The sequence below is a fragment of the Nipponia nippon genome, unplaced genomic scaffold (assembly GCF_047370975.1).
Source record: "Nipponia nippon isolate SJK-2023a ecotype South Korea unplaced genomic scaffold, ASM4737097v1 scaffold_2, whole genome shotgun sequence".
Classification (NCBI taxonomy): Eukaryota; Metazoa; Chordata; class Aves; order Pelecaniformes; family Threskiornithidae; genus Nipponia; species Nipponia nippon.
Genome location: NW_028262336.1, coordinates 72,416,542 through 72,437,630, shown reverse-complemented (window position 1 = coordinate 72,437,630; position 21,089 = coordinate 72,416,542). Strand labels below are relative to the sequence as shown.

General features: G+C 42.1%; 2 protein-coding genes across 12 annotated transcripts in view; both read right to left on the bottom strand.

Moving 5' to 3' along the window:
• The window catches only part of GGACT (gamma-glutamylamine cyclotransferase), a 32,291-nt gene extending 29,848 nt beyond the window's left edge, over positions 1-2,443 (bottom strand). Inside the window, exon 1 of one of the 3 annotated variants that reach the window (XM_087757696.1) lies at positions 2,342-2,443. The gene's annotated coding sequence lies outside the window, so the exon portion shown is untranslated. Of the gene's footprint in view, positions 1-2,166; positions 2,287-2,341 lie in introns of those variants that run through there. The other 2 variants (XM_087757697.1, XM_087757698.1) reach the window with 2 other exon arrangements.
• Positions 2,444-3,413: 970 nt separating this feature from the next.
• The window catches only part of TMTC4 (transmembrane O-mannosyltransferase targeting cadherins 4), a 60,018-nt gene continuing 42,342 nt past the window's right edge, over positions 3,414-21,089 (bottom strand). Inside the window, exons 11-18 of one of the 9 annotated variants that reach the window (XR_015704948.1) lie at positions 17,694-17,773; positions 17,413-17,520; positions 17,151-17,292; positions 16,372-16,486; positions 15,809-15,921; positions 9,229-9,298; positions 4,724-8,712; positions 3,416-4,589 (exon numbers count right to left, since the gene is read on the bottom strand). Coding sequence is in view for 6 of the 9 variants with exons in the window: in XM_087758414.1 (XP_087614540.1) it covers positions 8,561-8,712; positions 9,229-9,298; positions 15,809-15,921; positions 16,372-16,486; positions 17,151-17,292; positions 17,413-17,520; positions 17,694-17,773 (780 nt within the window). In the remaining 3 variants the exon portion in view is untranslated. Of the gene's footprint in view, positions 8,713-9,228; positions 9,299-15,808; positions 15,922-16,371; positions 16,487-17,150; positions 17,293-17,412; positions 17,521-17,693; positions 17,774-21,089 lie in introns of all 9 variants that reach the window. The other 8 variants (XR_015704947.1, XM_087758409.1, XR_015704949.1 and 5 more) reach the window with 8 other exon arrangements.

Here is a 21,089-nt window from a genome sequence, read left to right as displayed (position 1 = left end):
ACTCTTTTTGAAACAGGTAGTTGGGTTACTATTGGGAGTAATGAAACTGTATAGACAGAGTCAGAAGAACGCTGGTTGGAAGGGACCTTTGAAGGTCACCTAGCCCAGCCTCCCCCTCAGAGCAGGGCTAAAGCCAAGGCGTGACAACACTCTTCCAAGCGAAGAGGCTGTGCTCAGAGTAACAGTGGGTGGGAGAGACAGCGGGACGCCTGGTGCAAAACCAGGCCTGGTTTGCGCTCGGTACTCTCCGGAGGCACCTAGCCTTCCATGTCAAAAATCAGCTAAGGAAAGCATGAACTGACACGATGATCCTTTCTGAAGGATAAAGAGCAGACACTGCAGTAAGTGAAGCATTCAAAACAATATTTCTGCCCTGAACTGGTATGAGAAAATGATCAGCAAAAATCTCTGATGACACGTATAAAGAAGTCACCAAAAGAAAATTTATAAGGAGCAGATGACATGACAGATACCGACAACAACGACCCATTCTCTTCTGTGACCGAGCGAAGCTTTGTTCAAAATTCCAGTGGTCTCAAAACAAACTCATGAACAAGCTCAAAGAAACTTGCTTGCAAATCTGATGCACACCACCACAGTAATTTGGAAAGTGAGGAGTGAAGAGGCTGCAAGAGCCCAAGCAAAATGAAGTACAACATACTTACTAAGTAGTTAGTATTTGTCAGCAACAGGGTGCAGATTCTAAAACATCAGCAATGTATGGGAAGTCCATTTTTTTGTTTAACATGTAACACCCTTGACAATTCAGGTTTTGAGACAGTAACAGAGACATCTGTTCTGTTTAGCTTTTATTTACTGATGGCAATTGTAATATGCTGAGGTAAAAAGCGATGTTAGTTTTCATAGGACTTTGACAGCTATGATGGAGCAAGGGCAGGAGATAAGTGCTAGCTGAGGCTATGTACACTTTATAGGCACAGTCTATCTTTTTAAGGCTTTTCTCAGGGGAAAGGGAGAAGAAAGGTGGAAATATGCCCATTTTTCATTCAGACATGCAAAATTTAAAGCCTCTCTTAATGGCCTATGTCACACAATGGACAGTTTTAACTGTCAAGAAATTGCTTTTCCAGGTTGACTGCCTGCCTAAACTAGAGAGTATACAAAACAAGTCCAGTCGTCACAGAGTTGTACATGAAACAACTTGGTCATGAAGGTATTTATCGTTGTGCCTCTGTACGTTAAGCTCTGTGTAAGCAGCTACCTTGATATTTTCAAAGCGCGGCAAAAATTACAGAAGTAGCAAATTAAAAAGCCCTGAAGCAAAAAATGAGGGAGTTAATTGCCTGGAGTTAACACAGATACAGATAAATGAACCTTAACTTGAAAGCAAAAGGTTTACATAACTCTAAAATGGAAAAGGATGCAGAGGAAGCAGGAAGTGAAAATATAGTGAAATGACATCCTTAGGAGGATAAAAAAAGATTAAAAAACCCCAATCTGGTCCAAGCAATGCAGGCAAAAAGATAAGCGCTCTGAAGCGTTATCTTGCAAGGATATCGCATCAACTGTCACAGCTTCTCTTCATCTATGATACCTCAACTATTTCCTTTCTGTTCTTCCTCTAGTTTGGATAAAGGTAAAGGTATGTCGCTGTAATGAGCATTCGGATCACAATGAACACCTTTGTTTGGAGGACGCCGGTGAACACCAGGAGAAGGCGAGGTGCTCACCCCCTTGGCCCGGCAGCACTGTTCCGAGTTCCAGACACCTCTCCCTGAGCGGGGCTGTACTACCGAAGCAGAAGCCCTTCGGCCGCCCAGCTGCCCCCAGCACTGGGACCACGCTGCTGGGACCCTACAGGCCCGGCCCCGGCGCACCGGGGGCCCCCAGCTCGCCGCGGGGGGAACGGCGGCGCGGCTGCCGGCGAGGAGCGCTCTCAGCCCAGCAAGGAGCCGGCGGCAGCGCCGCGCCGCTGCCCCACCGGCCCCGCAAGCCCGGCGGCCGCAGGCAGGGGGTGCCGGCCGGCGCTGCGGGGTGCTCTCCGCCGGTGCCAGCGGGCCCGTTCCTCCCGCCGGAGCTCTCCGCCGCCGCCCCTCCGCCGGAGGCCCCAGCCGAACCCGCCGCGCCGGGGAACGCCTGGGCCCAACGGCCGCCGCGGAGTCCCGCCCCCCGCCGCGAGCGCCGACCGCCCCGCCAGCGGCTCACCGGCCGCCAGGAGGCTCCGCGGCGGCGTCCCCGGGAGCGGCGGGCGCGCGGAAGGGCACGGGCCGCTCGAACCGCGCGGGGCCGCCGCGTCACGTGGCGGCGAGGGCGGCCCGGCCCCGCCCCGGCGGCGCGGGTCCTAGCGCGCGCCGCCCCGGCGGCCGCTCGCAGCACTCACTCGCCAGCGCTGCCGCTGCCTCCGCGCCTCCGCTCCCGCCTGCGGCCGCCGCGCTCTGCCCGTCCCGGGGCGCCTCCCGGGGGAGTAGGCGGCGGGGCGGGGCGGGGCCGGCCGCGGGGCGGGCGGGGGCGGGGCCCGGGAGGGGTGAGCTGGGGCTGTTGGCCCGAGCCGCCCCGGCGGCCGGAGGGTGCTGGGCGGGGAGGGGGGGCCCGGGGGCGGGAGAGCGGGGCAGCCCCTGCAGCTGGGGAGGGGAAGGCAGAGGGTGCAGCGCCCGGCGCTCCCCGGGCAGAGTCGCTCCCCAAAACCGGCAGCAGCGGGAGACTCCGCAGCAGCAGCCCCCGGGCCGCCCCGCCGGGAGGCCGCGAGAAATGCGCGTCAAGCGGCACAGCCCCAGGCAGCAAACCTGACTTTTAGAGAACTTTTAAGAACCCTTGTTATTTTAAAAGCGGTACTGACTTCTACAGAAGGGTCCTTGGCTGTACCCAGAGGCCCGACTGCGAGCCTGCTGAAGCAGAAGCTGTAACACCGGAGGCGTGCCGAGTGGGCTTCTGTCCCCCGGCCCGGGCGGGCGCTGCGGGCATCCGCCCGCTGCTGAGCAAAGCACGGCCCGGCTCCACGCAGTAAAATCGCTGTAAGGAACCGAACGGACGGGTAGGAGGAACGAGAGCAGGACACCCTGTGCTCCGTTTGAACCCCAGCAACTCGGGACTGGTGTACCTGGGGCATACGCGCACCACCCTGCAAGCCCGGTTATTGGGACGGCCGGTAACGTTTGGGTTTCCGTCCCTCCGCCTGGACCAGCCGCCAAGTTGAACGTTGGGTTGCAGTCGTTGCAGACTGCTCCCTTTCTTAGGCAATTAGCATTCAATAATCCTATCCCCGCTCTAGAGCAGGGCAAGATGGCTCAGACTCTGAGGAGGTCTCTCCTGCTTTTCTTTCTGTAGTTATTATTTTAGAGGTTGAATGAATTAATCAGGTATTCCACCACTTTTCTCACGTGCCGCCTTTTTTTTTTTTTTTTTAGGGATACGCATTCAGCATCAATACACTGGTGCAGAATCAAGATTTTGAACTGTTACTCTAAGGGCAAGAATGTCCTCCTGTATATCACCGTACCAGTCTACCGTGCCCATTAGATTTCCTTCCTAGCTTACAGCAGAACCCTGAATCAAAAACTTGCTACAAAAAATAAACACCATTATCACAATTAAAATCTATGCAAAAAGATAGCAAAATGCAGATTTATTACATGGCTCCATTACAAATGTATTTACTTCTCGCTCAGCTGAAAATAAACTGGAACGCACCATTGGCAATCTAAATGATCAACACTACATTAAAAAACAGTTCAACTCAGCAATCACAAGCTACCGATTTCAATATCTGTAGGGATTTTCTTCTAACAAAAATCCTTATTTTGCAAAGCCCTGAACCACTTGACAGGGATCCTCACCGGCACACACCGAACACCCATGCCACAAGACTGCAGTGCAGCTGGCCAATGCAAAGGTCATCAGTCCTCCGGTGCTCAGCAGCCCACGCAGCTACGCACATCCTCTTCTTCCGAGTGGCCGCACGCTCCTTCTTCCTTAAAGCACAGGAGCCACGTCGCTGTGTTCGTAACATCGCACCTATGTACAACCACTACACGTTATCGTGGAGCCCAGCATGCAGCCTGAAGTGGCCATTACTAGGGGTACCTGCTGCTTACAGCGGTACGCGACCGAAGTTTGGCTCCCTTGGTATTTACATCACAGCAATTCAAACATGAGATCTCACTTTTCTTTCCAGCAAATCTTAGTCTTCGAGTTAAACGTGCCCTCATAAACACACTTTTGGTAGAGGCACATCAAGAGCTGAGGAAGGAAGCACTATTCAGTGAAAGGGCCACGTCAAGAATCACGTGGGAATCTACATGTAATGGTAGGTATGTAAATGTACCTATGCTCACATGAGATGTGGAACACAAGCAGGAACCAGCAAATAAATATTAAGATATTTAAACTAAAAAACCCCCACCATATCGAAACAGGCTATGCTACCACATTTAACATTCTAACAGCTACAGCTTGAAACAGCAACTTCAGTTTAAGAAAAAAATCTCACCTTTGCAAATTTACAGTTGCTTTAGATTGCTTTTAAAACAAAATGAAGGACGCCAGAAGTCAATTCAATAAGAAGCTGTTACCGCTTATTGTGATGATAGACAAGCTAACAATGGATCCCATTTGACCTCAATGTTCTGTTTCTGTAGGCGGAGATTTGACATTCGGATGCTTTATCAGCCATATAAATTTAACTGTCTGCAGAAAGCTCTCTTAATTTGTCTCATCCCATTCCCTCATCCAGCTACGATAACTCTCTGACTCTGAAGGCAAGTACCTGCCAATTTGCTTCAATGCCAGTCTTTTAATATTCTTGGTGCAGATAATGTACGAGAATGCTAGAGGGACCAGATCACTTCAACTGAAAGCAGCAGTGAGATTTTCTTCATATATATGAGCTGATCACCTTAGTTACCCTTTGAAGTTAGTGAAGAGGAATACCTGCTTCAACTACATGATGCCTCACATCCTAAATATGCTTTCCTTAGGAGATGAATCATGTTTCAGATTACCTGTTTTTTTCCCAGTGACTATACAGAGAAACTAGGATGAATAGCTCAGATGCAGGTATCTCAATATGAAGGAAACAAGTTCCCAGTGAATAGGCCCAACATTTTTAACAAACCATTCAAAACTATTGAAGATTTTTATTTCTGAGTGCTCATAGACACACACAACCCACGTCTCGAAAGTTTAAATCCTAAGTATGAAATTAAATAACAGGAAACTTCACGTACATGGCATTGGTCTAAACACGAGAGAACCATACAATCAGGGAACTCCCTTGGAAGTTTTTGGTGAAAAGAGACTGTCATCCATAGCAGTCATTGTGAATATCTTCCTGACTCCATTCTGTGCATTGAATCTTTCTGTATTTCTTTCCTCAGAACTGTATTGGAACAAGCAATCTTTGAGGAAAAAAAAAAAAAAAGTATCCAGGTTTCTTAATTTCACTACAGAATCCAGCAGGCCAGCTGATAAGAAGGAAACTTTAATCTTCTGTAATTAGCAATGGTGGAAAGGTAACATGGGTAAAAAATCCAGCACACTGGAAAGACAGACAATGTTTTTAACAACAGTTATGTACAAAACCAGTTTTTCTTCACCTTTCTCTCTTCCAGGTTGGGTGTTCTGCACTATTCCCGGAGTCAGTTATGAGGTATGAAAAAACAAGCAAAAGGTTAACATTATAACCATTTTAATAAAACTCACTGTATTATTTGCACTCTCAAAATATTTCTGAAAATAAAGTAAAAAAATATTTAGCATTCTTGAAAGTCTTAAGGAATTTTTTATTAAAAAAGCAGTCTTGTTTGTTACTTCTTTTGAACACAATTCTGCCTCAACTTATGCTCAGACATAAGTGTATCCTTCTTATTACCATCATACAAGTAGTCACATTGAATTTCTATAGCACTGAAAATGATATAAAACAAATAAACCCTCACAAAAATATATACAGGTAGCCAGAAAACTAATCAAGAAGAAATCATGTTGTCTGTATTGAAGAGTAAACACCATCTTCAAATACCAACAAAACATCCAATTTGTTGGCATGCCTCTCCCATCTAAGACTCTTGAGTAGAAGGACGAACTGACTTCCACAGAGGAATTCCTACAACAACTTTGTTTCATAATGACCTAGAGAGAATTCACACCCCATACATAATATTGATCTAGTGGATTTCTGTAAAGCTAATACGGCAGGCAACAGGGAAAACGGTACATATGAACTTCATGATGAGAAGAATAATTTAAACTCAGTATGTCATATTCCAAATATACAGAAAAGACCTGATTATATTAAACACATTTATCTTCTGCTATAAACTAGGTCATCCAGCCAGATCCCAACTCTTTAATATCTCATGACTGAAGTAGCTAAGTGTTCTCCCTGTCTGATGAATGATAGGCTATGTATGGAAAGCCTTAGAAGTCTGCTGTTTGTACTGAGGGGTGTATCTGTTTCAGCATGTTTCAGATACAAAAGTTGGTACTGACTCAACTATGCTGGTTATCAGAAGATGACTAGCCATATTGGTGCAGCGTTCTGCTGGATCAGTACAGATACTTATCAAAGAGCATGTTTATATCCTGCAAATATATTCGGAAACTAGTTTCTGAAAATTTTGTCCAGAAACCAGAAGAAATGGAAACAATTGCATCAACTCAATACCTTATATGAACTAATTAGTCCTGCTGAGAAACAAGCTATATTAGCAGAAGAGGAGCACTGCACTAGCACAAATACATGCCTCTGGTACCTCAACTAAAATCAGTATGGCAACATACTATGTAATGTAGGCATATTAATTCATTCAAAGCCAAATTTGTGGACAGCACCACACTGCCACAGTCTTGCTGGCTAGATTTATAGTTAGACTGGCAAGAATATTACATCAAAGTAGCTGCACTACTTGTAGTACCCAAACTAGCTTTGTCAAGAGGATGCTTTGGTAGCTCTGCAGTACTGCAATGTGCTCTGTAGACACACTTGGTTCTTGAAATGACTTTCAAGAGCAACTGTCGTTTCCAAGCGAATTTATAATGTAGAAGTAGCCTAGGTTTAAAACATAGTATAGGTGTAGAACGGTTGCATGATGGTCCGATGGCAAGGTCAGACGACATCCTGTCCTACGGCAGGCATTCCCTCTGTTCTTTAAATGGTTCCACACATAGGTGAGCTGTGTATGGAGAACATCGCACAATCTCTATACAATAATCACTGGACAAATTAGGAAAGCTGCAAATACCGCATTGATCATTTTTTTCCTATGAGGGGGGACAGAGGGAAAGGATAAAGGAATATGAAAAGAGAGGTAAAGTTCCTCAGTTTTCACATCCAATAGCTATCTTCCAATCTTAAAGAAAAAACCCAACAAATAAATAGACATGTGACTTCTTCCCAAAGCAGGAATGTAAATATTAGCACAAGACAAACACCTCTGGACAGCCAGAGTTTAAACCTGTATTAAAGCACAGCACATTTTGAAAAGTGACATTGTATCAATGTGTACCATCTCTGAATCACCCCACATCATGCGATCAGTTTATGCATTAACAGCTATGCTTATTTAACTGCCACTTCAGCAAACGCATGAGCCACGGGGGACAAAGGTGAATCCGAGTTCCTTCCAGTTAATACATCAACAGCCAAGGTCAGGTGCTCTGCCCAGTTACTTTTTTTAACAGAGATTCTCTCCTCATTCGCCAACAATGTAGGAGCTGAAAGGTGCAATGTCCTTAACCAGAACGGACTGAAACTCCTGAGAACACAGGAATTAGCTCCTGCAGATGCTATACTGTATTTAGACCACTGACCTGTGGCAGGAGCTAAAGCAATTCTGACTAGTTGCCCAAGTTGTCTATGCTAGATGAGGCTGCCTGGAAGAACAGAAAATCTAGCTGACTCCTTTGTCACCTCACACTTCTTTTCCCTTTGCTGCTTGCTAAAATCTCCGTCTTAATCTAAGAGTATTTTCTCCACTCCAGCACACCTCAGCAGTACACTGTCTGACAAAAGTTTATGGTCAAATCCTTGTCCTCATTTACTCCTGTACAAATCTGACACTTTGAAGGGTGGAGCCAGAAACAAGAACAAGGGCGTAACTCAAATTACAAGAGTAGACTGATGTGCTGGAGAGAATCCATTCTTCTACTGGCTCTGCAGGACTGGCAGTAGAAGGCAGTAATAAAACTGAAGTGGACAAATATTCTTCACACTTGAAAAGATCAGGATTTAAACAGGAAATTGCACTTTTTTTAGAATCACTTTCAGAAATAAAACTGCCTTCTGATATTCATCCTGCTACTAAAAAGTCAGATGAAGATATCAAATTACAAGTGAAAGCTGTGAAACTCCATCTGCATTGCTTTCATATACCTATAAAAATGTTCTAAGGGACTTTAAAAGCAGTTCAAGAGTAAAAATAAAGTGATCCCCCAAAGTGCAGCTGAAATGCTAGGATCTGTAGGGGGGCATAATTGGACATAAGTGTGCAGTGCTGGTGGTGGTATTATTTTTGAGAAATAACGACTGAATCCTTTACATGGTCAAAAGTACCCATGTAACATGAATCGTAAACAGCATGCACGGACAACCTGAAAAGAAACATCAGGCACCGCCTTTCTTTTGCAATTGCTCCAGTTTTCTTCTTAAGAGGTTGTAGTTTTCCTTGGTCCCGGGTGCCATAGGATCAAGCTTCAGAGAGACTTCATAGTGCTTCTTTGCTAAGTCAAGATTTCCCCAGCGATGATAAAGCACGGCTGGAACATCAATGAGGAATTTCATTAGCAATATTGTTGAATAACGTGCAACCTTGCCAATCACTTGGAAAACAACATTAAAGCATTTGTTTCCAGTGAGGGTCTCTCACTGGCTGGTGGCACAGTAGCTGCTTGTTCTGTTGCCAAATGCAGGAGCAAAGCCTGGGAGCAGAACTGGCATGGGAATGATGAAGGAATGAATTGCACTGCAGCCATAAATGGCAGCTCTTATCTGGTGAGCTCATTGCAGGTTACAAGCATAGCATAAATGAACCAATTTGCAGACAATGAAGTGCAGCTACCTATGGGCTGGATTGTGCAGCCCCCTTGATCTGTCATATCATGTGACAGCTTTTCTGGTTTAGTGCCTGTGCTTCTGGCTGGCAGTTTTTCTAGGAAGTAAAATAGAAATCTGCCCAGCAGGAAGAAGGCTCAAAAGATTGCTTTTTCTTTTTAAATACAATAAATATAAAGCAAACAAACAATACAGCTGATAAGAGTTAGAAAGGCTCTTACCCAAATTGCCATGATAACTGGCAGCATTTGGATTGGCTTTAATTGCCTTGAGGAACAAAGCTTCAGATTCCTGAATAATTTAGAAGAACAAGTCAACAGGACAGTCTACTCTTGTAGTGTATAAGATCATGCAAAATTTACCCACGATTGTAATTAAAAACCCTCCCAAACAAAACCCCTCCCAAACTATGTCATATCTATACGATACCACTGTATATATATTCTAAGCCTGTACGATCCTGTAGCTCAGGTGGCTACAGCCCCCAGAAAACAGTAACAATGCTACAAATAAGCGCCCTGCTTTCACAGGCTGCTGTTATTTTAGCAGAGAGCTATTAAGCACTAGTGAAGTTTGCAAAGCAATTTCCTTAATTTTTTTTTTTTTGCATAGTTATAATATTTTCAGACATTACCTACTGAAGTTTTCCCTACTTATTCAACCAAGTTAAGGATAATATAATTCAATATCTGAGCAAACTGCTTTTAGGCACCCCTCCCTTTAAAATAGGTTTTAGAATTTAAAATGGGGGCATTCCAGTAACCCTCTTTCAAATAGATGTTTCAACATGGTTCTCAATGAAGAGCAGCTGAGTGCCTGCTACTTAAAAAATCAAGCCAACTGAAATATTCCTGACATTTCCTCACAGTTATCTTTTCCATATTCCCACTTGTGATGCATACTTTTAGGACCATTGATATCTGAGTGCTTCTTAGAAAAGCTGAGCTCCCTCACCAAATATTCAGAGAACAATTTACTGCTAAATTTATTCTCTAATTCAAACATTTTTATTTTCCCAAACTAGCTGCTAATACAGATATTTTTGTTCCAGAGCATATTTCCTGCAGAAGTTTAAAAAGATACACCCCCCCCCCCCCCCCCAATCCAAATGAAGCATATTTACTCACTCACATGCAAGTTTAGATATGTTAGAGAGCAAATTTTACATAGATTTGTGCTGGTTTCAGGGACAGCTGCCCATTCAGTTTCAATGCAAATGACTTGAAGATAAAATGACCTCAGTGTGGTAGGCTTCCATCTGAATGCACATACTGGCTGGCTGAGGTATGTGAGAACAATAACCTGGGGAAAAGGCCTTTCCTTTGTGCTAAGCTTTTATTCCTTATGTCCACAGAACATAACACAGGCTCTACTGAAAAAGAAAATCTATCAGCCAGATTTTCGGTTCCACCATCTTCTCACGTGAAGCATGAAATAAGTCTCTGCAAGGGTCCCTCAGGGAACAAGACATTTCTGATGTCAAGATTGAGTCACTCAACTTTGAGTGACTTAACAGCTTCCCAGTATGTCCAAATTCAAACCCAAACTATATGCTCCTTTCAAAGCATTCCTTAGCACAGCTGAGGCTGCCACTCTGTAGCCAAGGGAGACTGATGCAGAAAGTGCCTTCATTTTCTCAGGTCAAGAAAATTACAAACCCTAGCGGTTCCTGACAAATGCTTTTGCAGGACATCCTGTTTCAGGAGAAGGAATACTTGGATAGGGGCGAAGAAGGGAACAAGGGAAATTTTTGTCTGGAAATTTAGGGAGTGTATGACTCCACAGTGCAAGTTTTAGCATTGCTTTTCCCTGGCAGCAGCTCCGGCATTCTCATACCCAGACTATTAGTGTTCCCGGATGCACTGGTCTCTTTGAAACCCATACTATTTAGCGTCTTCATTAATGTTGGACGATGGGACTGGATGCACTTCCAAAAACTTTACAGATAGCACCTAAGAGGAGGGAGTGGTCAATACACTGGAGGGAGAGCTGCTATTCAGAGGGACCTGGAGAGGACAGAGAAATGGACTAGCAGGAATCACAGAATGGTTGAGGTTGGAATGGACCTCTGGAGGTCACCTGGTCCAACCTCCCTGCGCAAGCAGGGCCAGCTGCCCAGGACCATGTCCAGGCACCATCTCCAAGGATGGAGGCTCCACAACCTCTCTGGGCAACCTGTGCCAGTGCTCAGTCACAGTAAAAAAAGCATTTCTTGATGTTCAGGGGAAACATCCCATGTTTTGGTTTGGGCCCATTGCTTCCTGTCCTGTCACTCAATACCACCGAAAAGACCCTGGCTCCATCCTCTTTGCACCTTCAGGTATTTACGTACATTGAGATCCTCCCCCTGAGACTTCTCTTCTCCAGGCTAAACAGTCCCAGCTCTCTCAACCCTTCCCCATAGGAACGATGCTCCAGTCCCTTCATCATCTTCGTGGCCCTTTGCTGGACTCTCTCCAGTATGTCCGTGTCTCCCTGGGAACTGGACACAGAACTCCAGGTGTGGCCTCACCAGTAGAGAGGAAGGATCATCTCCTTCAACCTGCTGGCAACACTCCTAACACAACCCAGGATATCATTAGCTGCCTTTGCCACAAGGGCATGTTGCTGACTCATATTCAATCAATCTGGTGTCCACCAGGACCCTCGTGTGCTTTTCTGCCAAGCTGCTTTCCAGCTGGGTGGCCCCCAGCACGTACTGTGCCTGGGCTTGTTCCTCTCCAGCTGCAAGGCTTTGCACTTCCCCTTGTTGAACTGCATGAGGCTGCCACCAGCCCATTTCTACAGCCTCTTTAGGTCCCTCTGGATGGCAGCATGACCCTCTGGCATATCAGCTACTCCTCCCAGTTCTGTGCCATCCGCAAACTTGCTGAGGGTGCACTTTGCCCCACCATCCGGATCAATAATGAAGATATTGAACAGGATTGGACTACAGGGATCTCGTGAAGTTCAACAAGAGCAAATGTAAAGTGCTGTATCTGGGATGGGATAACCCCATGCAAAAGTACAGGCTGGAGGGCAACTGTCTAGGAAACAGCTCTAGAGAAATGGATCTGGTGGGCCTGGTAGACAGCAAATCGAATAAAAGCCATCAGCGTAGCCTCACAGCAAAGATGACCAACCACATCCTGGGCTGTATTAAGTAGAAGTGCAGCCAGCAGGTCCAGTGAAGTAATCCTTCTCTATTTAGCACTTGCAAGACCACATCTGGAGTATGTGTTCATGCTGGGGCTCTTCATTACAAGAAAGACATGGACATACTTTAGTTAAGTCCAGCAGAGAGCCACCAAGATGGTTGGGGGCTGGAGCACAAGATATACAAGGAGCAGCTGAAAGAACGGGATCTCTTCAGCCTTCAGAAGAGAAGATGAAGTGAAGACGCACTGGAAGACACTGTCCAGAGAAGTTTTAGAATTTCCATCCGTAGAGGTGTTCAAGATTCAACCAGAGACGGCCCTGGTTTGGGCCAGGGGTTGGACTAGATGACCTCTGGACTCTCTTCCAGTCAAAATTATTCTACGATTCTAACTCAGTCACCTGAGAAACATATTGAGACTAAAACATTTGGCAAGTCTAGTGGTGTTGCGAGATAACCTCCTCTTTTCGTACAACCATCCAAGCCTAAAAATCAACAGTGGATTGGCACTTGAAAGCACGTAGTAGTCAGAAGTCCCACAAAGTTGTCTTTTTTTCCACTGCGAATTTTAGTAACTTGGTCTAATAAGTAAATATCTGCTTTTTTCACTGGGCAGGTTAACAGCAATCAAAAGTGAAAGATGTGCTGTCCAATTTATTCAGTTTCATGCCTAAAAGTTGCCACCTACACAAAGCAGAAGCACCTAATGTATGGACTGATCCTTTCACTGCTGAAGCACGACGGGACAACATATGCAATGCGTTCCCAGAAAATCTGATGACAATAGATTCTCAGAGTTGGCTGCTATTACCATACATCTTCAACTACAGGCTGAAAACATTTTTATCACCACTGCTTTGCTCAGCAGCTAGTAGAAGCATACTCGCTGATTAAAGGCCATTTAAGGTGGATCATATTCATATTACTGTAGATATATGGAGTAAATATACATTCCAGTACATCCAGTGATATTTCAAATTGCTCCATCTTGCCAAATCTTTAAGTGTTGCCAAGAAACTTGCACACTGCATATAGCAAAGGTTTTGGGTAAGCACACTGCATTCCATCTGCTGCCAAGGCCACAGCACAAAATTGTTGTCTGGCTTTATTTCAAATACAAAAAATGCTGAATGGTTTTGATTTATTGTACTTTTTACAGAAAAAGCATACATGTATAGGTAACAAAAATACAACATATATATTTTCAAAGAACTAAAGATAGCTTGGTTCTTCATCCATTGCGATAAGAACAAGCATTTAAAGAACTCTAACTTGGTATAACAGATGTTAATTAAAAAACAAAAACACCCAAACAGCTCATCCTTGATGTGCTTTTGTTTCTGGAACAATACATCATTCATTAGTAGATACAAACAGAAATCATAAAGGGTTGGGTTTTTTTTTTTTTTTGGTCACTTAGGAAAACCATCTTCTGCTGAAAATCAAAGTGCGTTTGAAACTGAAGGAGAATATTGGGTGCTGATTGGAAGCAAATCTCTCATAACATAGTAAAACCTTTTTATCTTTTAAAATAAGAGATAACAAAAAAACCCAGAACAAATCTTACTTTACGGCAACAGAGCCAATACAGTAACAACTTTTATACAGACACATAACAAGTAACCTAATAAATGAAATGTCTGAGGTTATACAACACATCAGACACAGCCAGGCAGCCCTCGGAAAATTACCTCCAGCACCTTGACAGTCTCCACTCCCCCCTCCTCCCTTCCCATCCTGAACACTCAATAAAAATCCTTAAAGAGCCATCCACTTCTCTGTTTTTACATGGTGAGGGGGTAGACAAGGAATCTGAATTTTCCATGCTTTTTATTGTCATTTAGCATTCTCCGACTTAAAAAAGCCCTGTAGCTCCTCTTTCCAGGCAATGCAAAATATAGCTGCTGAGATCATAACCTTTTCTAAGTGAGTCCACTTTCCAATTCCCTTAATTTGCTCTCCCTGTTACAACCTATCAATTTCAAGTTACTAGTTAAGTTTTTTGCTCTATGCAAACCTGCTACTCCATATTGAACAGTTAAAACACTCACTGGCTCCCTGCTTTCCTCCCTGGGCTCCACTGCTCCTTTTGCTTTACTCAGGATGCTGACTTGAAAGCTTCATTTTCCCCCACTATCATTTCTACTTTGTCTCCAACTCATTCTCCTGCAGCATAATGACCTTTCAGAGCTAGCAATCAAAATCACTACCTCCTTTTTTATTTTTTAAATCCACTAAGACAGACTTGTTTCTCCTACACCCGGAAAAGTTTTCTAGCTTGTTTTCAACTTATTTTTTCTACTTATTTCATTATAAATGCTCTTTATTCTGTCATGCTGCATACTCTTCTTGAGGAATAACTACACAATCCTCTATTCTTTCATGGTCATGACTCACCAAAATAATCCTAGCAATTACCTCCTCCATAATCTCATCCCTTATACATTCTGGATGTTACTTTGTATCCTTCTGGAACTTTGTTAAAGTAACCTAAAATATATATTTTATAACAGTCTCAGGTGGAGAGAGAAAAGAAAGAGAGCATCCAGAAAAAAACTCCAGCCAGTCTAGAGAAACAGTAACGAGGGGGGGATGTCTAAGGGCATCACTAACACAAACAAAAGCAAGTGCTGGGTTGTCACAGGCCCTGGTTTCACATGGGGACAGGTCATGACTCCACAGCTGAACAGGACTGTAGAAATCTAAGCGGACACAGTAATTGGTGGAAAAATGTATCTGTTCTGAGAAGTTTAACGTAATAAAATCTTCTTACTTTGCATATACTGACAATGTTCCTTCAGTGCTGCTAACATTATCATGATCAAAAAGCCATCAAAATCCCCAAAAGCCATAGTTCAGTAAATGATGTTTTTCTGAGGAATACCAAAACCTTCCTTGATTATTAATTTGTCCCTATCACATATGTAAACCAGTGACTATGGAGTCAATTAAAACAACTAAATGTACTAGCTGTGTATGATTTATTCTCTGTCAGCTCAAACAATTCCTTTCGGAAAATAACTCCTCAGTTCCATTACATTTACTACTTGTAAATCTAAGTAGCTAATGCTGTGGTACCACTCGCAGGCTGGTCCACTGCATCCAAGAGAAAGTTCAATACACTGGTCAACATATGAACTTTTTCCTCATAATAGCCTGGGATTACCCAGGTATCCCATCCTCAATCTGGGATTAGCAAATCTGTAACATCTCTATTTTAGATAGTGTCTGAGAAAAAGAGGCTGGAATTCATATCGGGTAATGGTAAACCTTTACATACAAAAAGCACAAGGACTAGCATATCACACCTAATTTTAGTGCCTGAACCAAGGCCTCTAGATCAGAGCAGGCTCTATCGGCAGTGAAGCAATACAAGACGCTAACTGCCCTCTAGTGTGCCTAAGAGCCTATTTCTCTCCACTGACCACCGACATAGTTTAGGGCAGCAACATTCCTAACACAGGCATCTAAAATAAGGTGGGATGAACTTAGGCCAGAATCACACAGCAATACTGTGACAGAAATGGGCATTGAAACCTGATTATCTAAGTCATAGTCCACAATGACCTCCTCAAACACTTTCTACAGAAAATTACACAGAGTTTAAACAGGAAAACAACCCAAAACAAAACACAACCAACACTTGGAAAGCTCTAGTTACCTACCTTGTATTTTTGTGATTTCCCCAGTACATTTGCCAATGAAAACATAAGGGAATGATCATTAGGTATTAATTCCAGGGCCTCTCTTCCAACTGCTTCCGCTTGAGCTAGATTGCCTGGGAGCCCATGTAGTGGAAAAAGAGAAGACATCTTTTAACACAGCCTTATTAGTTACTGTACCTGCTGCAAGCACACATATTGTATGAACAGCTGATTACATGCATTTTTTAAAGAAAATGAGGTATCACACACACACAAATGTAAAAGCCTGCAGAAAGAGACAATAGAAAACCTCCATTTTGTTTTCAACACATAACACTTTCAGAAGAACAACAAAGCACAGATTAAAAAGTTCAAATTTCAAATAAGGATCAGAAATTTAATTTATGGACTGGATTTCAAGTGATGCTTTAAAACCATTGAGTCAGAAGGTATTCTTATATTTATAGAGAGTGTCTAGGTAGCCAAAGAAGAAGAGGCAGAACTCCTTTTAGATGAATACAGATAAAGCTTTAAGTTTTGCAAGACATTGAATTATTCATTAAAACATTCAAATGGGCTTATACCTGTGTTATCAAGCAATATAATCATATTGTTCCAAGCCAAACTATGCTCTGGTTTCAGAACTGTAGCATTCCTCCAAGCATTCAATGCATCTATATGGCGATTCAAATCTGCATACTAAAAACAAAGAAAAACTCAGTAATGTCACCCTGATTTGCTCTACTATCCTACCACGCACTAAAGACACCACAGAGTTGTTAATGTTTCATTCCTTTCTATTATAACTTGTTTTTATAGACAAAAATAAGAAATGTAAAAAGAATACTAGGGTAGTATGGAAGATAGAGTGCTATATACTAATTTTACTCAGCTTTTCTCTGAGACCCAGGCTTGTTTTCAAATATGCCTGGACCAATAGGATAGAGAGGAAAACCAGCATACAATTTAGAAGTCTACACAAGAGCATAAGTGAATATTTAATACAAATATTTCCAAGAATCTAAATGGAATTTTTGGCATAGTTCTACTACCTTACAGTATACTAATGACTGCAAAACAGTCTAATATTGGGAAATGATTATATAATATCTTTTGAACAAAAGGACACCATCTATATTTTTCTTTATACCTCTTTATATGAAAAGGTAGGACTGCCAAAGGTTGTATGGGAGGAATTATACTGGGAAAGCAATAGGAAAAGCTACTGAAAATATGAAATCACCCTGAACTACAAATCAAGCAACCTGGAATAACTATCAGCCACACACACACACACACACACACACACACACACACACACAGAGATTACTGTCATAGCTATCATTTATTCAAAAGCACTTACCAACCGCCCTAAATTGTAGTAACAATCTGGATATTTTTTCCTGTGTTTAATTGCTGTCCAGTAGCTTTGCTCTGCCTCTTCAAACCTTCTTAAACTGTTCTGTACTATTCCTAGATTCATCCATGCAGCAGCAAAATCAGGTCTGGGCAAATTGGGAAAAAAAACAAGAGAGAGGACAATTGAGCATTTGGAACACAAGATCCTATTGTATCATTTCTGCTCAGCTGGTGCAAAACACTGCTTAGCATTGTTCTAAACATACTGTATTTGTACAGCTAAGGACAGCAACTCCTCTGCTTCTTGGAGCTCATTTCTTTCTTTCAGAATATTTCCAAGGTTGTTCATGGCATGTACATATTTAGGATTCAACCTAAAATTTAAAATTTAAGAGATGATTATTATGTATGAGACATGTATTACTATATGCAAGTTGCTAGCTCTGCAATGCTGCAGACCATGAAAATGAATACCTAAGCATTTTCTTCGTGTTAAACATGAAAGCAATTTTAAGATAGTTAATTAGAGCAGTAAAATTCTTAATACCTTACAGCTTCTCTGTAGTATTTGATTGCAGCACTTTGATTTCCTTTGTCAGCTAGGTTTTTGCCAACATTGTAGTGCACCTGAAAACGCAAATGAACATTCAACCAGATGCCATACAGGCAGATATTTTGTGGAGCCAAGTTGCTAAAAATTCTTACTCCAAATAGATACAGTCAGCGCTCGCGTCATTCACTGCTGGCTTTTTTTGTAGGTGGATAAGATTGGACAATACATACAATGAAGACAGCAAGACAAAATCTGAGGAATCAATTAATCAGCTTACCTGTTGCAGCTACTTAAGAAAGATTATTAACTTCCTGATTTTATAAATTAGGTCACCACACTTTCCATAAGACTCTCTATATTGAGACCTCCTGCTCTTCATTTCCTTTGTCAGATAAGTAAGAGAAAGTCTGACTCAATCAAATCCACCATAGCAGAAGAAACACTACAGCAATGTAAGTGTTGATTAAACTTTGCTTTCGCTATAGCATAAACTAGAAGAAACTCAACATTAACAGAAAAACTAAGCTCCGTATTTCAAAAACAAACAAAAAATAATAAACACATGTCTTGGGATAAAAATGCATCAAACAGCATTTCTGAAATAAAAATAATGTGTATAGCAACATGTTGGAGACCTTGCCTGTTAAAAAGTGGAGAATGAAGGAAGCATCTAGAGCTTTGAGATATAGCTACAGGGAAGAAGACACATCATCTGAACTTGTGGCAAGGACTAGATAGGAATAAATATATTTCAGGACAAATTTGAGCTGGAAGACATCTCAAATCCTACTTTAAGACAAATCTCAGAAGACTACATTACCTGGTCAAAGGGAAGACTCAAGTTTAGAAATAACAGAAAAGTACTGTGAGTACTGACTCCTGAAAACAGACTTCTCGGCAACTAGATCAGAACTCATTATTTAAATTACCTTACTATTTGAAATTAAATTGTATATACTTCATCTAAAACAAACACACATTGTAATTTCTCCCATACTTTGAAAATCTAATTTAAATCTTTTCAAAAACACTATGCAGGAGTTACTTCAGATTGAAGTACAAAAAGACAGGTTTGTAATGGATTTAGATAACTCTAATTCACCTTCTACATTCAGAAAAGGATTTTATCTCATGTGTCCATCAAAGGAAAAATCCTAATTGTATTTGGCACAATACCTGGGACCTATTGATCCAGCACAAACAATTATGTTCGAACCTAATTGTTATGGTATTTAATTGTTGAATTCCATCTCTATGACTGTGACTATGCAATAACATACCATCAACAAATAAAGTTAAGAACGTTTTCCATGCTTTCTAGAATGAGTGAAAAAGTAGTTTCACTGGTTTTACAGATGCTACAGCAAAGATGCTATAGAGCTTACTAAGCATACACAGAAGCAGCTCCTCAGGCCACACAAATTCAGCATCCCATAGAAGCAGTTCTAGCACAGCTTCCAAGAAAAAAAAAAGATCCAGGCACTTCTTTTGTACATTCATAAAAATATGACAAGGTCCATGCCAAAGAAGCAATGGAATGGTATGTTTATATCAAGACACAGCCATTCATAAAGATCAATTGATGATGTCAAAAAAAAAAAAAAAAAAAGGAATAGCATTGCTTTCCCAGGAGTCATTAAAGTAAAATGATACACCCTGAAAGATATTTCTTAGGAGTGAATACTATTTGTATATGTCTTCCAGAAATTTCTCAACACACTATGATAACATTCTTACCAAACTGGATTGCTCTGATTATATATGCTGAAGTTTACAGACTCAAAGTTTATTCAGAGCAAATTAGGTTATTAAACCGTGTTTCCATATAAAAGATAAATCGTGGCAAAACAGAAAAAATAAGGAAAGATTTAACTCAGTAATGTATATTAGCCCTTAAAATACCGGACTTCACATTTCAATATCAGCAAACAAGATTACATTAACCTGATTCAATTTCTTTGTTGAAGAAGTTTTACAAAAGTCATAAGCATTACTGAAAGAAGAAATTTGACTGAAGACTGGGGACAGAGCATATGAGAAAAAACTTGGTGTACACCAACCACTCAGTCTTTTACGTGTCAGCTGTCTTATGTTAGGAAACAGGCAGCATTTCACTATCCGATTCCATTTTTCTCAGTTTTTAAAAACATGGAACGTCTTAATATCCATTTCTATATCAAAAGCAGCAGCAGAAAAAATAATTTTGTCATGTAAACAGAATTGTGCAGACTGCAGAAACCTGAGAGATATCAATTCTCTCAAGTCAAAACGTCAAATGAAATATTAAGTGTACATGTACATTTTGTCAACTGAACTAAAAAGATGTACTATAGTCTACTAAAAGTGATAGCAAAACTATTTAAATAAACTATTAACATTTTTGATGGTGTATTTCTCTGTCCTCAGAAATAGCTTCTGTGTGAAAGGAAATGATATTTCTATACAGTACTCCTGAAAATGAAGAGTTCCTCATTGTATGTTGGTTTCCTAATTTTTCTTCAAGTGAAATTGTAGCCTTAGTTCCTCTTAGTATGGTGGTGACAGAGAAGAAAGGAAGGGAAGAAAAACTAAACCAAACATACCAAAAGAACCCCTTACCCTACTGCAAATATTCAACGACAAAACCAGCTTTACAATACACAGTAACATCCTGCTCTTAAGAACAGTCAGCAAAGGGTTTCCAGGCACACACAGTCGTTTGAGCGGTGCAGGTGACTTTTGCCATAGAGCCATGTCTCTCACTTCACTGGCCATGACAGAGAGATGCCAAGATCAGCCTTCAGCTCTACTCCCCCAGTCCAGGCCTACAGTAAACTGGTGAAGGGTCAGAGCACAAATCCTATGCGGAGCGGCTGAGGGAGCTGGGGTTGTTTAGTCTGGAGAAGAGGAGGCTGAGGGGAGACCTTATTGCTCTCTACAACTACCTGAAAAGAGGTTGTAGCGAGGTGGGGGTCAGTCTCTTCTCCCACGTAACAAGCGACAGGATGAGAGGAAATGACCTCAAGCTGCGCCAGGGGAGGTTTAGGTTGGATATTACGAAAAACTTCTTCACCGAAAGGGTAGTCAGGCACTGGAACAGGCTGCCCAGGGAAGTGGTTGAGTCTCCATCCCTGGAGGTATTTAAAAGATGGGTAGATGTGGTGCTTAGGGACATGGTTTAGTGGTGGACTTGGCAGTGCTAGGTTAACAGTTGGACTCGATGATCTTAAAGGTCTTTTCCAACCTAGACGATTCTATGATTCTATAAATATCTATAAGTATAATTCTATAAGTATCTATAAGCCCTATTCACACAACATGGGGACACAAGTACTTTCTATATACCAATGGGTGGGAAGAATCTGGCCTTTAAAAATGAGGGGCCAGTGTGATGTTTTAGATTTCATCTCT